Raw genomic sequence first — 15,924 nt, forward strand, 5'->3', positions numbered from 1 at the left:
AAAAGTCTCATCGTAGTCAACTCCATATACCTGTCTGTACCCTTTGGCTACTAGTCTTGCTTTGTACCTTTCAACTGTTCCATTTTCCTTGTGCTTAATTGTGAATACCCATTTGCATCCCACGGGTTCTTTCCCCTCTGGAGGATCCACCAATTCCCAAGTCTGATTTTTGTGGAGGGCATCAATCTCCTCTTTCATGGCATCTATCCCACTCAGGGTATTTTAAGGCTTCTGCAACATTCTTGGGAACAGGGATGCAGTCAATTGCCGATAGGAAGGCTCGGTACAAGGGAGAGATGTGGTCATAGGAAACAAAGTGGGTAATGGGGTGTTTGGTAGTGCACGACCTGACTCCCTTTCGTTGAGCAATAGGGATGTCTAGGTCGTCCATAGTGGGAGAAGGGTTAGGGGTTGGACTTACCTCCTAGGATTCTGATGATGTCAGTTGCTCAGTATTTGGTTGCTCCACATTTCTATCACACTGCTGATCTCTCCGACGAGTACGCTGGAAGACACGGAAGGGAGTGAGGTCCGGAATAGAAGGAAGAGACACCTGAACCTGCATCTCCTCTTCCACACTACGGCTCTCCCCCCGAGGAGAAGGGGGGAAGAACGGCTCGGACTCAAAGAATGACACATCCATAGACACAAAGTATTTACGACTGACAGGATCAAAACACCGATACCCCTTTTGAGAGGATGGGTACCCCAGGAAGACACAAGGAATGGACCGAGTGTCTAACTTACCTCTGGATGGAGACAAATCATGGACAAAGGCCCGACAACCAAAAACTCTCATGGGGATGGAAAATAAAGGTGACTGAGGGTACAGTTACTGATGAGGGGCATGTAATTCAATACTCAGGAGGGCATGCGGTTGATGACATATGCAATTGTAAGTATAGCATCCACCCAAAACCTTTTTGGGACATTCATGTGGAACATCATCCCACGGGCTATCTAAAGGAGGTGTCTGATTTTTCTTTCTGCAACCCCATTCTGTTGTGGTGTTCTGGCGCATGAGCTTCTATGAATAGACCCATGGGAGGCGAACTCATTTAGCTCCCCATGGAAGTACTCCTTCGCATTATCGGATTGGAAGATCTATATTTCAACATGGAACTATATAAACACCATCCTCTAGAAGTCTTGCACTATCTGCTACGCATAGGGATTATCCATGTATAGCGAGAGTAATCATCAATCAATGTAATAAAATACCGATATCCACCCTCAGAGGTTACATTTGTAGGCCCCCATACATCAGAATACACAACATGGAAATGAACATTTGATCTTTTATTGCTTGAATGAAAGGTTGTTCTACATTGTTTACTCAACTGACGCGTTTGACACATGAACTCTAACACTGAACACGACTTAAATAAAAGTGAAAACAAACATTTTATTACTTCGAAAGAAACATGACCTAAACGACTGTGCCACAACAAAATTTGACTCTTATTTGACTGACTATGTGACTCTGAGGATGACATGGAAAGACCAGCTTTGTTGTCAAAAAGGTAGAGACCATCCACCAGGCTTCCTCTACCAATCGTCCTCCCAGATGTTAGGTCCTGAAAAACACATGAGTCAGCAAAAAAGGTTACACTACAATTTAAAGAACTTGTAATGCTACTAATTGAAAGCAAATTTATGGGAAGTTGAAGGACATGCAATACACAATTCAGGTTAAGGCCATGGGGAAGGGATATCGATCCTTGACCTGCAATGGAAGAAAATGAACCATCTGCCAGTCTCACTCTATCCCTTCCTGACAAAAGGCTATAAGAATGAAATAGGTTAGGCTTACCGGTCATGTGATTTGAGGCCCCTAAGTCAATAATCCAAGGGGAATCTGTGGGGGTGACATGGAATGCAGAAGCCACATTACCTGAAGTAGATGCAAAGGAGGTAGAGGGAGTACCAGTGACTGAGTTGTCCAATTGCCGCAATGCTCTACCATAAGATTCCAGATGCTCTCTGAAATAATTCATTATATCCTCCTTGGGGCCAGGCTTATTAGGAGGGTCCCGGGTACTACCAGCAACCTGAGTGTCTTGGGTTGCCACATGTGCTACATTCGTTCTTTTCACGTGACATTTACCCTGTTCTTGATTCTTTGCTGCCCACTTGGGTTTCCCGTGGATGTCCCAACAGGTGTCGCGTGTATGTCGTGACCTTCTACAGTGGGTACAAAAGAGTTTATCTTTATCGTCTGCCTTCTTAGGATCACCTTTCTTCCCTGTTGAGCTGTTATTCACCGCAGCCAAGGCAACTTGTTGCTCCCCCTCGACTGTAACCATCACACTTCGCCTGCTTTCTTCAGATTGGACAAGGGAGTATACTTCGTGTACTATAGGCAATTCTTTGCTTCCTAGAATCTGCACCCTTAATGGTCCATATACAGGGTTCAGCCCTAACAAGAAAGCAAACACTCGTTGCTAAGAGATCAACTTCCTGTACGCCTTAGCATCATCATCGTGCTTCCACTTTATAGCCTGATAATGGTTCAACTCCTTCCATATGGAGGTAAAAGCTGAATAATATGAGGACATGCTACGGTTTCCCTGTTTACAGATAGAGGACTCAGCTTGTAGTTGGTAAATCTTGGCATAATGCCTTTGCTTAGAATAGGTACTTCTGACTTGTTCCCAGATCTCACTGGCGGTGTCTGCCCACATAAAATTCTTCTTCACATCAGGTTCCATAACTGCGAGGAGCCAAGACATCATACTGTTTTCTTGGTGCCACCTATCATGTTCAGCTGTATCACCCTTGGGTTCTTTCACCCTTCCATTGATGTAACCGGCCTTACCCCTTGCTGTTACATAGAGTTTTACACTCTTGGCCCACTCCAAGTAGTTCAGACCATTCAAAGGGATAATTGGCATGGGAAAAACCATGGTTTCACCTCCCATACCTGCTGTGTTGCGGGTTGAGGTGTTCCCCGGTGAGGTCAATTCATGACTTGCCATTGAAAATTACAACCAACCAGTCCAAATTGCACCTAACAGCACAGCCGCCACAACTGGAATGTGGCAACTCAAGGTTTACTCCTAGAATGTGAGCAATAAACTATTGAATATTGCTGAGAGCACAAGAACTACTACTGAGAATGAGATATCAGTCACTACAATGTCCAAACAGAACAATAAATAGTCCAGTCCTCGGTTCAGCACCACCAATACAGACATTACTGTTAGTCCGAATGTGGTTCCCCCACTCTAACCATCCAATTATTCAAACCAGTAATCATATAATCAAGGCATAAGCCCTACACACCATTGGATAAAGAATACTGAGATAAACTGAAACAAAACCACACCTGTAGCACTAGATCAGAACCTTCTAGGGTTTCATTGCACCATCAACACCTCCTTCGATTAGGGTTTCAACAGACCAGCACCATCCCATGGCCAAACACAGCTAGAGTTTTCAGTAACTATCGCATGGAGCCACTAGGGTTTCAGTAGAAGTACAGCCGCAGGACTTACTAGAGTTTCTGCAAGCACAACTGCCAGAGAAAATTGAAAACACAAGCCGCCGCTAGGGTTTTGTTTTTTCTCTTCTGAAACAAAAGTAGCCACGTCCAATCCCCTTTGGAAAGAGAGAGAGAGAGAGAGAGAGAAGAGAGGTACGGATGATAGAAAGAAAAGCTGCAAGTCTTCTATTTATATTAATCTTTATAAAAAGGCAAAAATACAAGTATGCCCCAGGCGAAATATCCTAGGATAAGAACAATAAGAAAAGAAAGAAAGAAATGACTAATAGCTGAAACTGTCCCACTAACATCAGTAACAAGGAACACTCAAGCCTTGCAACAATATAGAAGTCACAACCTAAGGTTATAGAATGTGCATGTCCAGACAGAGTGTTTCTGCCATGATGTGACCCCCAAATCTAGTTACATAACTGGATCATATATTGAGATAACCCCTATACCTTTGCAAGCAAAGTCTTTCCCGTCCCAGGTGCTCCTGTCAATAGAATTCCCTGCAAAAGTACATATTAAATTCAATCAACAACCAATCAGTAATTAGCATGTTGAAAAGTATTAATGCCAAACAGCTTATCAATGAACTCAGAAAGTTACTTTTCAAAAAGAAAACTATCAAAGAAAAAAGTATAAAACAAAGAACGAATGACTCATAAAGACACTATTGCTTGAACTGTTTGCTTTTGTTTTTAAAATTGGAAAATGTCAACTACAATTGTTTAACCACCAATGGCAATTATATATAAGAATGTGAAGAACTGGACAGTGTTCTCTTAAATTCAATGAACCTGAAAAGTGGAAAGTGTTCATTTAATTTTTCTCCCCAAGCATTACAAGATTCACAAAAGGTATCCAAAAGCTTCATACTGAAGAAAACACACATGACCATTCAGTGCATTTATGTTTAAACAGTAACAACATGGAAATGTTTATGGCAATAACTTGAAGATGTCAACAAACCTTGGGCAACTTCCCTCCTAGGCGAGTGAACTTTGCTGGGTTTTTGAGGTACTCTACTACTTCCTCCAGTTCTTGTTTAGCATCATCACAACCTTTTACATCTTTAAAGGTTTTCACATTCTGTGACAAGTCAAATAGTAGAATGATGAAATGTGCAAGTACATATACAAAACATAACAGCACAGCTTTCAGCTTATTAATCAGCCTTAAATAAGATATACATATGAATAAAGTATGGTAAAGCATTTATGTAGCTTGATAAAGGCAATATCCTGACAACTAACCAGTATGGCAGTATTTCTTGTATAGAGGCAAGATCCAGGATTGCAAAAGATTTTTTTCCCAGCCAAGAGAAGGATTAGGTAGGGAGACCCCTTAGCCCCTTTCCTTTTCACCTTAGTGGCAGAGGTCTTAAGCAGAATGGTAATGAAAGCATATATACAGGGCCTGATTAGGGGTTGAAGGATTGGTAGGAATCAAGTGGTTGTTTCCCATCTTCAGTTTGCTGATGATACAATCCTATTCTATGAGGGTGTTGATTTAGAAATGATGAGAAACTTGAAAATGCTGAATGACAACTTTGTGTATATTTCTAGATTAAGGATTAATTGGAGCAAAAGTAGAATTGTAGGGATTAATCTGGAAGAAGGAGAACTTCTAAGGTTTGCTGATTTGTTGGGATGTGAGGTTAGGAACTGGCCTATAATTCACTTAGGTTTGTCTTTGAGTGGAAACCTTAGGTCCGATGGGTTTTGGAAGCCAATGGTGGAGAGGTTTGCTAAGAAACTAGATCTATGGAAAAGGAATTATATCTCTGGAAAATCTTCCTATCTATTTCCTTTCCACTTTCTGCATCCCAACTAGGATAGCAAGACAACTAGAGAAATACATAAGGGACTTTTTGTGGGAACTGGGAGAGGAAAAAAAAGGATCATCTGGTAAAATGGGAACAGGTTAATAACCAAAGGAGAAAGGGAGCCTAGGGAAAGGAAATATTGCCCTTAAAAACATTGCTACTAGGTAAATGGATATGGAGATTTCCCTTTTGAAAGAGACAAGTTGTGGCACAATGTAATAAAAAGCATTCATGGGTTAGAAGACAACAACTAGGATGCTAAAATTGCTCCCCACTCAATTTTATCTTCTCCTTGGAAAGATATTCATGAGGTTTACCCTATCTTTCTAAACTCCATTTGTTTTGATATGGGGAGGAGTGATAAAATCCAGTTCTAGTAAGGCCTTTGGTTAGGGGAGACTCCACCCAAAGATCAGTTTCCTGAACTTTATGCCCTCTCTAATTTTGAGGGTGAAGCTGTGGTTAAAATGGGAACACCATCTCCTACTGGTTTAAACTGGAACCAAGGCTTCATAAGAGGCTCAAGGGAAAGTAAGTGTACATCCTTGATTCACCTACTTGACTTTTGGGGGATGTTTTCCTAGACCAAAACCTTGAGGACTCTAGAATTTGGACAGTCTCACCAAACAGTCTCTTTACCTGTTCCTCTTCTTCCTAAGTCCTTGCTTTGCCTAATCCTCAAGGGGTGGACTTCCCAGCGAAAAAATAATAATAAATAATAAAAAATTGGAGTAAGCCTATTTTACCTAAAATTCAAGCATTCTGTAAGAAAATATTCCTTGCAAAGGTAAATACTTGTGATGTGTTGTAGAGAAAAAAGCCATTTTCTAGCCCTTCTCCTCATATGTGTTTCTTATGTAGGGGTACTGATGAGACCCTCTCCCACTTATTAATCTCTTGTTCCTTTGTGCATCGAATTTGGGAGTTTTTTTGTTCTCTTTTTGGCTGCAGGTGGGACCCCCCTCAAGATGTGGTGGCCATTTACAATCCTAACTTCTTGAGGCAACCAAAGAAAAGAAGGAAAGTACTTTGGAGAGCTACCAAGGCAGCAATTAGTTGGGTAATTTGGGAAGAGAGGAATGATAGAATCTTATTGGAAAAAACAGAACTTTGGAGGAGGTAATAGACAAACTTGGGACTATTTTTAAGATCTAATGACAAAAAGAAGATCAGTATAATACTAAAGTTTGAAAGCAGAAAATTTTGCATATTATTATCAATTGACTACCTTCTCTGGCATAACCTCTTTGTTTAAATCCTTTGGGGCATATGAAGAACTTGAGCCAACACTAGAAGTACCTATTCCACCTAAGCCGCCAACATATTTTTGAAGTGCAGCTGCTCCCATTACCCTGACAACAAACCTCTACTTCAAAACAGCAGAAAACTCAAGATTTCATGTAATGAAACAAATTCAGGCATGGGAGTTGTTGAAATTAGAAAATGCATGTTCTTTTTGGATCAATAACAAATAAATTATTAACAATTCAAAAGACGAGAGTGCAAATAGGGGCGTCAACAGTATTTTTTTTTGATAAATAACATCAATTCCATTAAAATAATGAATAGATACAAGAAGATCCCCTTAGAGATTCAACAGTATTCAAGATTTTGAATTCAAAAATCCGATTTTGAATTCGAGATTCAACATAACCGAATCGAATTCGGATATGACCTGATTATATCCGAATTCGACCGATTATTTAATTCTTATACATAATATATAATATATAAAATATTTAAATATTTTACATATTTTATATATAATAATTAAATTATATAAATAATTTATATATTTATATACTTTATATAAATAAAATATTTTTATATACTTATTAATTACCTAAAATAATTAATTGGTTGAATTCAAAATAAATCGAATATTCGAATATTTAATCGGATTCGAATTCAGACATTGATTTTCAATATCTGCCGGATATCAAATTTTCTAACCGGATGTGGATTCGAATATTGCCTACTTCGATTCGAATTCGATCCGTTTACACCCCTATGTGCAATTGTCCAGCCTACCCAAAGAGGGGAAAAACAATAACAGAAAACTTTAATAAGACTAAAAGAAGGTAAACCAAAAACTGCACAAACATACCCCCACCCCAAAAAAAGGAAACCCAAAAAGTTTCCAAGGAGAGAGGACCATAGATACAACTCAAATCTCCTCGCATTATTGTAGTAAATGCCAGCATTTCAAACCAACATAATAAATGCATTTTTGGTGGGAAATGACATATATTGACTAGTTTGGGTGATTTTCCACCAGAAATCTTGCTAAACTTGGAGAAGATAGCCTGATCTCCATAATTCAAAAGTAGACCATTTACACTACATATTTGAAGATAAATTGTGACAAAAAAGAATATACTTATACAGAAAGCCCATACCACATCAAAACAACAACAATTGTAAAAAAAAAATATGGTTGAGATGAGCTCTTGTGCTAGATGCCCAGAGAGGGAAAAGCAATAACAGAAAACTCGAATAGGACTAAAGAAGGCAAACCAAAAACTGCACAAACATGCACAAAACCCAAAAAAATCCATGAGAGACGACCACTGACACAATTCAAATATCCTCACATTATTGTAGTAAATGCCAGCATTCCATACCAACATAATGAATACATGGTGGGAAATTACTTATATTTACTAGTTTGAGTGAGTTGCTGCAGAAAATCTTGCTAAAGTTGGAAAAGATAAACTGATCTCCATATATTCAAAAGTGAACCATCTATACTACATATTTGAATATAAATTATGACAAAAAAAATACAAGAAACTTATACAGAAAGGTCGTACCACATCAAACCAACAACAACTGTAAACAATATGGTTGAGATGAGCTCTTGTGCTAGACGTGTTGACCTGTTTGATGCTTTGGGATCAACCTAATACAGGAAAATTAATCAAACTGAGTATTACAATATCGAAATGCAGGATGCAAGTATAACAAATCATTTTAGATAAACGACCCAAGGAAGCTAGCAATCTATTTAATATAAGAGACAGCACTACCCATCTTATTCTCTAGCAGAAAATGAATCAAAATTGTGTTTGTCTTAGTCCTTACCATAACCACATGTAGTGGCTGCTTCTCAGATATGCCAGGGCTAAGAAAGGGCTCATCCATGTTTCCTGTTGCACGCTGCTTCAACTCTTTCAACTAATTGTAAAATGATCAGTTTCAGCAAACTACCCAATACATTAAAAGAACGTCCAAATATTTAAAAAAAAAAAAAAAGGTTCAAAGTGAAACACAACTTCAAACTTGTGTAACATTGTCAAATAAATATAATCATGCAGGCTTCTTCTAGACCCCAGTGTCCAGACCACCTTACCCCCTCCTATTTCATACACTTGAGCAATCATAGTCACTTTGTCATCAGCCATTACATATAGACCTCAGTCTGCGAGACATGCTACTGCACCACACATTAGCCCAGAAACCTAACCTTGCACCATTTCCCACCCTGCATTTGGTCCCTCCATTCCCTCCACAATGAACAGCCATACAATATGGTTACCTCACCATGATCATGTGATACATACTTTTCTTCAAAAATCCACCTCCATAAAGTCCCTGTTTCTACACTAAACCCAGGGCTTAAAATGTTGTAATCGTAGTAGAAATATCAGTCATCCAAATAGAGGAAACAGGTCAAAAATTTCATAGGAAAATATCGTAAAAATTGTAGTCATAGTGGAAACATTATGAAATGTGCAAAAACATATAATTATATTTTACAAAATAATAAAAGAAGCATAGGGTTGATCAAAAATAAATAAAAGAAGCATAGGTATCATCATCATCATCATCATCATCATCTAAGCCTTGTCCCAACTATATGGGGTTGGCTACATGAGTACTGTTTCACCACTCTATTCTCTTCAGTGCCATATCCATCTCTAAAATATGAGCACCCATAATAAAAGACGCATAGATACAACCTCTTAAGTTATTATCTTGTTTCAAAACATCAAAAAAGCTAAGCAACTAAGGTTAATGGATAAAATAATATGCTGCAAAGCTGTCCTGTGAATTTTAAGAGTCAAAATTATATAATAGAGTGAGTTTCAAGCAAAATTTGAAGTCATTGAAAGTTAAGTAATTCTAATGGATTAACTAAACAATTTATTACACAAAACAAAACTAAGATTTAATATCATCTTGTGTTAATATTGCTAATCCACTAGATAGGCAATAACATTGCTAATCCACATTATTTACAACATTGTCACCAACTTATGTTATAAAACTTATAATATCATCTTGTGTATCCTAATAGGCACATAGCACTGGGAATTTTCACTATATCACTAGGGAATATGTTGATTCCAGTAATATTCCACATTGGTACCCATGGAAATGGAAATATGTCCTGGAAATAATAGGAAATATGTGGACATTTTAGACCATGACTAAATCTCCAATACCATTTTCCAATCATTGCCATATTAGCCACCCCTATATTTCAAATCCCCAAACTTCCTTCTTTTGGGGTACAAACTTTCACCCAGTTCACAAGGAGGAATTTGTGCTCATCCCTGCAACCTCCCCAAAGCAAGACTCTTTGGGTTTTTCTGATTTCTTTGCCACTTTTCATAAGATAGGGAGCCATAAACAACCTTGGATTGCCTAGTAAGTATCCATTAAAACTTAGGTTGACGAAATTGTCAGAGTAGGAGATCTCACCATAACAGTTTCTACTCTGTTGGGTCTTCGGTGAAGATCTGATGAGTGATCACCATAACCAATTCTCTGATCATTGAACCAACTGTAAACCTATGAAGATCTTCAAGATCCAAATGGAATGGATTTCTGTGATGGTGACCAACTTAATCACTCCTCTCCCCAAGGACCCCAACTGCACCAAAACCTTAGCACCCTAATCCACTCATGAGTTACACCATTCTCACCATCAGTGTGCAGATTTATGAATTGCCATGTATTCATATATCTTAGTATCATCCCTCCCTCCCTCTTTTCTTTTTTTCAGGGGGTATCTATTTCCCTTAGCTTCATTCTGACAAGAAAAATATATAGACAACTTTTTCTCCAATATATTATACCCATTCTCTTATGAAAAGAAAAGAAAGTGAAAAGTATCTCCATCTTCTATTAAAATATTAATATTAGAAGCTACTTCAATAATTCACAAATAAATAATATGCACATATATAATATAAGTAAATAGGTATACTGGTATTTTCAGATGTGTACAGGTCGTACACCTATAGGCACACCTCAGTGCAAGGCATCCATGGAATACCCCGATGCTCACAGTTGGTTTGCAAAGTGCAAGTAAGGTGTACATATCATGGTCTGAAGCACTGTTGGGACATGCATCTCCGGTCAGGGCTTGTGAAATAAGTACGCCGTAAGCCTGAACCTCAAATGTAAAGTTTTTTTACTTGCAATTTATTGTTTTATTATTTTTAACTCTAGTTGCTTTTAAGTTAACCCTACTCTACTTTTACTAACCCATACAAATACCAACAATGAAAACATGTTTTACCTTTGAACACTGAAGAGAAGCACTGTTAAGTGCCATTTTGCTTTTTGTTTGTTGACATTGTAATACTTGAAGTTAGAACTTAGAAAGTTAGAAGTTGAAAGTTGGAATTTGAAGACTATATAAATTTTTTATCAACAAAAAAAAAATCAATTTTATTAAAAGTTACAAAAGAAGTGCCAAGCGCCCTCAACTAAAGGCCTACCAGAGCTGCCTATACCCCTTTTACATTATGCTGCAAAGTAAACAGATGGAGAAATTACAAAGGGATTTTCTATGGAGAGGATGGAGGGAGAAAAATAAAATACATACAGTAGAATGGGCACATGTTTGCAAGCCTACAGCAGATTGGGCTTTAGGGATTATTGGATTAAAAGAGTAAGAAAAAATGAATATGGTTCTAATAGGAAAATGGCTTTGGAGATTTAGCATGCAGACCCAAAATCTTTGGAGGCAGATTTTTGTGGAAAAATTTGGGCTGCCAAGGAACTTCAACTGGGACACGGGAATAAACGAGGGGACTTATGGATGCTCAATCTGGAGAGGCATTGAGCAATTTTATAACAAATTTCAGCAGAAGGAGAGTGCTGGTAATAGGATCAGTTTTTTAGAGAGTCACATAGTCTGGTGACAGAGCACTGATGGATAGATTCCCTTCTCTAATCATATTGGCTGCTAACAGGAATGCTTGGATAGCAGCAGCTTATGGAAGATGGTGTAGTGTCTTGGTGTCCCACTTTCAAGAGACACCTAAATGACTGGGAGATAGAGGACTTGGCTTGTCATGATTCAGGTACTTAATAGCAATCTACCAAGGCTTGATCAGGAAAACTCAAGAATCTGGAAGCAGAATGGTTCAGGTGAATTTACTGTGAGATCCTATCTTAAGAAGTTCAGCAATTATCAATTGTCGAAATTCCCTTGCAAAGCAATACGGATTCCCCTTATTCCTTCAAAAGTAGTCTTCCTCTTGTAGACTGCTGTGCTAGAAAAATGGTGAGAAGAGGTATAGAACTGCAATCCTATAACTGTGTATTATGCAGGGTAGAAAAAGAAACAGCAGACCATCTATTTCTGCACTGCAAAATGGTGAGGAGTGTATTCTCAATTCAACAAGATTCTAAACCTTAGATGGGTTTATACAAAATCTTTAAGGGACCATTTGAGTTCTTGGAGAATGGAGGGCCTAAGCAGAAGAGGAAAATTGTGGAGCACCATTTGTACAGCCATTTCATGGTGCATATGGAAAGAAAGAAGTTAACAAGAAGGATGATTGGGTGTGAACATTCCTTGCTGGCTGTATATACCACACCAAGCTTTTTTTGAATTTGATACTTGTTTGGTTGAAGCTGTTCAGGCCAACGATCTTGGCTAGAGCATTTTTCGTATGGTGACTAACTGTACAATCTTATACATTTATCCAAAAAAAAAAAAAACTGTACAATCTTATACTTGTACATAATAGCAATATAAATAAATACAATACTTCATATTTTTCACCAAAAAAATAATATTCTGCATTACGGTTCCCTCCGATGAGAGATCAAACCCAGGTACATACCTCCCAGTCCCTTGACTATATGAAAAGTTGTTAATATAGAAGATTGAGATTTCCGGATATGGGGTAGAGAAGGAAAAAGATTATGGTAACAGGTCTATGTCTGTGTAGTTTTTTGTATTGGTGGAGCTGCTATTTGTAGTTTTTGAGATTTTTTGTGTATCCCTGCATGTAGAATCCTTTTTGATATAACCATATAATTACCTTCTTCTCAAAAATGAAGCTTTGCAGTGGAATATGCCTCTTTTGAATTTACTCTCATATTGTTGGGTGTTTATGTTTCTTTTTCTTTTCACATTTACATTGCTATTTTTTAATTTATATAATGTATCTTGAGTATATGTATAATATATTATAATTAAAAAAGGGTTCTCATGAGACTTAGACCTCACACTTTAAGTAAATGGAGAACCTCATGTCATGCCTCGGCATCTGAAAACACTGAGCAAATATGTTTATATATGTATCTTAAGTTCCCAATAGTAACAACTCTTATGTTTATATATGTATCTTATGGTTTTTGTGCATGTCTCCAAATTTATTTCCCTTCCAATTGGAACTGTTTGGCATGCCTCCAGCAATTTATTTAAAATAGGTTCTATTGCTTTGGTGGACTATCTTTCTAAAACACAAAAGTAGATTATATTGCATGTAGTAATTTGGACCAAGTGCTGAAAGTGCATAGAGAAAGCAGGAGAGTGTATACTGAGTTGTTGCTACTGGTCCAAATATACTCAAATGCAATATACTCTTTTATTTTGAGACACTTCTGCTTCTCCCTGCACTTTCAGCACTTAGTACAAATTACCACATGCAATAGAATCTACTTTTGTATTTAACAAAAATAGTCAACCAAAGCAATATAGTATATCTTAAATAAATGCTGGAGGCATGTCAAACAGTTACAATTGGAGGGGGAATGAATTTGGAAACATGCACAAAAACCATAAATATGAACTGAGTTGTTACTATTGGGAACTTAAAACAAGGAAAACCAGAAACCTGCTTATGGAGCGCAAGAGCACTGATGCTTTCATTTTCTCATAACTTCCTATGCATAAAGTGGATTTCTGTTAATTCATTGGAAATCAAGGAAAAACAGTGATTATGCAAAATATTTAGCTTACAGCCAACTAATGCTAACATTAATGGGGCAAGGACATAACATCACTGACAAAAATGAACACGGAACAAGTAACAAAAGATAGAAGTTAAGATAATCAAACTTGGACATTCAATGAAGCAGTCTCAAATAAGGAGAACCTGAAGCAAACTGGTAAAACCCTACCACTTTTGGCATGCCACAGTCATGTATGAACTTCAAAGGACAATTAAAAAAAACAGTATTAAGATGTGAGTTAATATTACCAGGGTAGGAAGACTAGAGGGCTTTCCAGATGCCTCATCTGGAAGATATTCTGCAATAGCATTGGTAACCACAAGAGCTCTAAGATATTCTGCCACTCCTTTGCTATCTACTGCATGATCCCTTTGTTCAAAACGTCTTATGACAGACTCAGGACTGCCAAAATATCAAAACTTAATTAGAAATTCAAAAGCATTATATCTTTAAATAAGAAAAATAATTCACAAACTTAAAGATGTTTGAGAGAAAATTTGAGTCTGAGAGCATTCATTTTGTGTAAAAAGTACCAAAGAATACAGTCCATATCCAATCTACCCTCCCAAGACCCCAGATAGGCGGGACCAACATTGGGTAATGGCCTTTATAGATGCATATTAAAGATCAAAAGGATATTTTGGTTTTCTATCCTAACAAAAGATCCTTAGCTGATATTCCAGAACAAAAAGAAGAAAAAAATCCCAAAAATAAGTTAATAAGAAAAAAAAGGAAAAAATAAGCAAGCAATGCAGGTAGATGAAATGCTAAATTAGCATTTATGGCATATTTTTTATCGTGGAGTTTGCTCGCAAATAGCTAGTATTAAAAAAAAAAAAAAGTTTGATACCACCTATCTGTGATTGGGAGCACATAGACGCCAACGCCAATGAAGAAATCAGTGACCGCTAAAAGAAAGTAACAAAACCATTTCAAGTTTTCAACTAATATTGCAATTGCCTAGAAAGTCAAGCCCAAGCCATTGCTCTATTTATGATATAAAAGCACTATGAAGTCAAAAAACGAAGCTCCAAAGTTCAGTAAACAATAATTCTCTTAATAAAACAAATTAAAGTGAAACCGAAAAGGATGAGATAGTAGCGCTGAACCTGTGCTTGTTGAGCTCAGCCAATAGAGCACTCTGTTTTGCCGCATCCTTGGGATTGGCATCAGCTTCAGCAACCAGACGTTCCAAACGCTTCTCCTGCCGCCAAAATGGCCACCAACTCAACCACTCTGAGAGGGCAAGCTTTTCAAGTCCTCTTTTTGCGAAAGCCAAGACTCCTATTAGAAAGACCACTATCGGCAATCTATTCTCTCGCCCTGCTTTCTCAACCGAATTGTCTTCAGATTCGGTCACAACCTCCACTTCAGCACTAACTTCTCTAACTCCCTCATCATCTATCCCTGAGACCTCAGACTCAGGTCTCAAGCTTTCACTGCCAAATTCCTTTGAAAAATCCTCGTTTTGCAGCTTCCCGATATCCGGACTTGAATCATTATCGGAGAAATTCGACCCTGAGATTGAATTCGCGTTTTCTGGCAGCAATGCCTGAAGAATTAGTGGACGGTACTGGTAAAATCGAGATTTCCACGAACGAACTCTAAATAAGGAAAATGAGACGGGACAAGCAAATGAATTGCAGCGGTGTATATTGCTAACAGAGGCATGAGGACGTTTTGAGAAATAAATGTCAGAAAATGAATGTTTGCACAGAAGAGAAGCTTGGAGAGCAGTCATGGCGGATAATTAGGGCTTGTTTTCTCTTGAATAGTCTTTAAATAATTAGGGTTTGAAAAGAGTGTCGCTGCAGCTCTCTCTGTTTCCCTCTCTCCCCCCTCCCTCCTGCTCTGTTCACAGAACAGCTTCGAGTTTAATAGCCACACGATCTGGTCATACAGGGAAAGAGAGAAGAGAGGGCTAGAGAGAACCTTATCTCGATTCTCGATTGAAATTGGCGCCGGTTTCAGGAGTTTTACTTCTTTGACTAATGAACCAAGCCTCTATTCTATGCCTGCTTTAACAACCACACATTGCCGATTTGACGAGTTATATTTCCTGAGTAGAGCTCTAAAACCGACCGTGCTGGGCCGTGCCTCCTCCCCTGCAATATTTTGGGGTCGGCCCGGTACGGCTCATGGATCAAACCTTAGGCCAGGTCGGACCGTAGATCAGGCCAAAGTTACAAAAAGTTTATTTAAAAAATCTTAACATTTTTTTATATGAATTTTGATATATACAATTATTTATATATACAATAATTATATAAAAAAGTATTAAAAAAATAAAAATAATTGTTTATTTTATTAATAGATTGTATATTATATATAAATATAATATATATGAGCCATGCTGGCCCGTGTTATGTATTGGGTCGTGTCATGGGCTAGGCCAGCACACGAG

At 37.9% G+C, this 15,924-nt stretch overlaps 1 protein-coding gene across 4 annotated transcripts in view; it reads right to left on the reverse strand.

Moving 5' to 3' along the window:
• The window catches only part of LOC104600340 (ATP-dependent zinc metalloprotease FTSH 11, chloroplastic/mitochondrial-like), a 46,313-nt gene extending 30,760 nt beyond the window's left edge, over positions 1-15,553 (reverse strand). For 3 of the 4 annotated variants that reach the window (XM_088895439.1, XM_088895441.1, XM_088895440.1), the window contains exons 1-7: positions 14,630-15,542; positions 13,769-13,922; positions 8,400-8,492; positions 8,129-8,217; positions 6,544-6,667; positions 4,460-4,579; positions 3,946-3,996 (exon numbers count right to left, since the gene is read on the reverse strand). In XM_088895439.1, coding sequence (XP_088751565.1) covers positions 3,946-3,996; positions 4,460-4,579; positions 6,544-6,667; positions 8,129-8,217; positions 8,400-8,492; positions 13,769-13,922; positions 14,630-15,261 — 1,263 coding nt within the window. In that variant the 5' untranslated portion in view covers positions 15,262-15,542. Of the gene's footprint in view, positions 1-3,945; positions 3,997-4,459; positions 4,580-6,543; positions 6,668-8,128; positions 8,218-8,399; positions 8,493-13,768; positions 13,923-14,629 lie in introns of all 4 variants that reach the window. The other variant, XM_010263231.3, reaches the window with a different exon arrangement.
• Between the last annotated feature and the right edge of the window lie 371 nt (positions 15,554-15,924).

The sequence above is a fragment of the Nelumbo nucifera genome, chromosome 1 (assembly GCF_055504915.1).
Source record: "Nelumbo nucifera cultivar China Antique chromosome 1, China Antique-T2T, whole genome shotgun sequence".
In the NCBI taxonomy this organism is placed as follows: domain Eukaryota; kingdom Viridiplantae; phylum Streptophyta; class Magnoliopsida; order Proteales; family Nelumbonaceae; genus Nelumbo; species Nelumbo nucifera.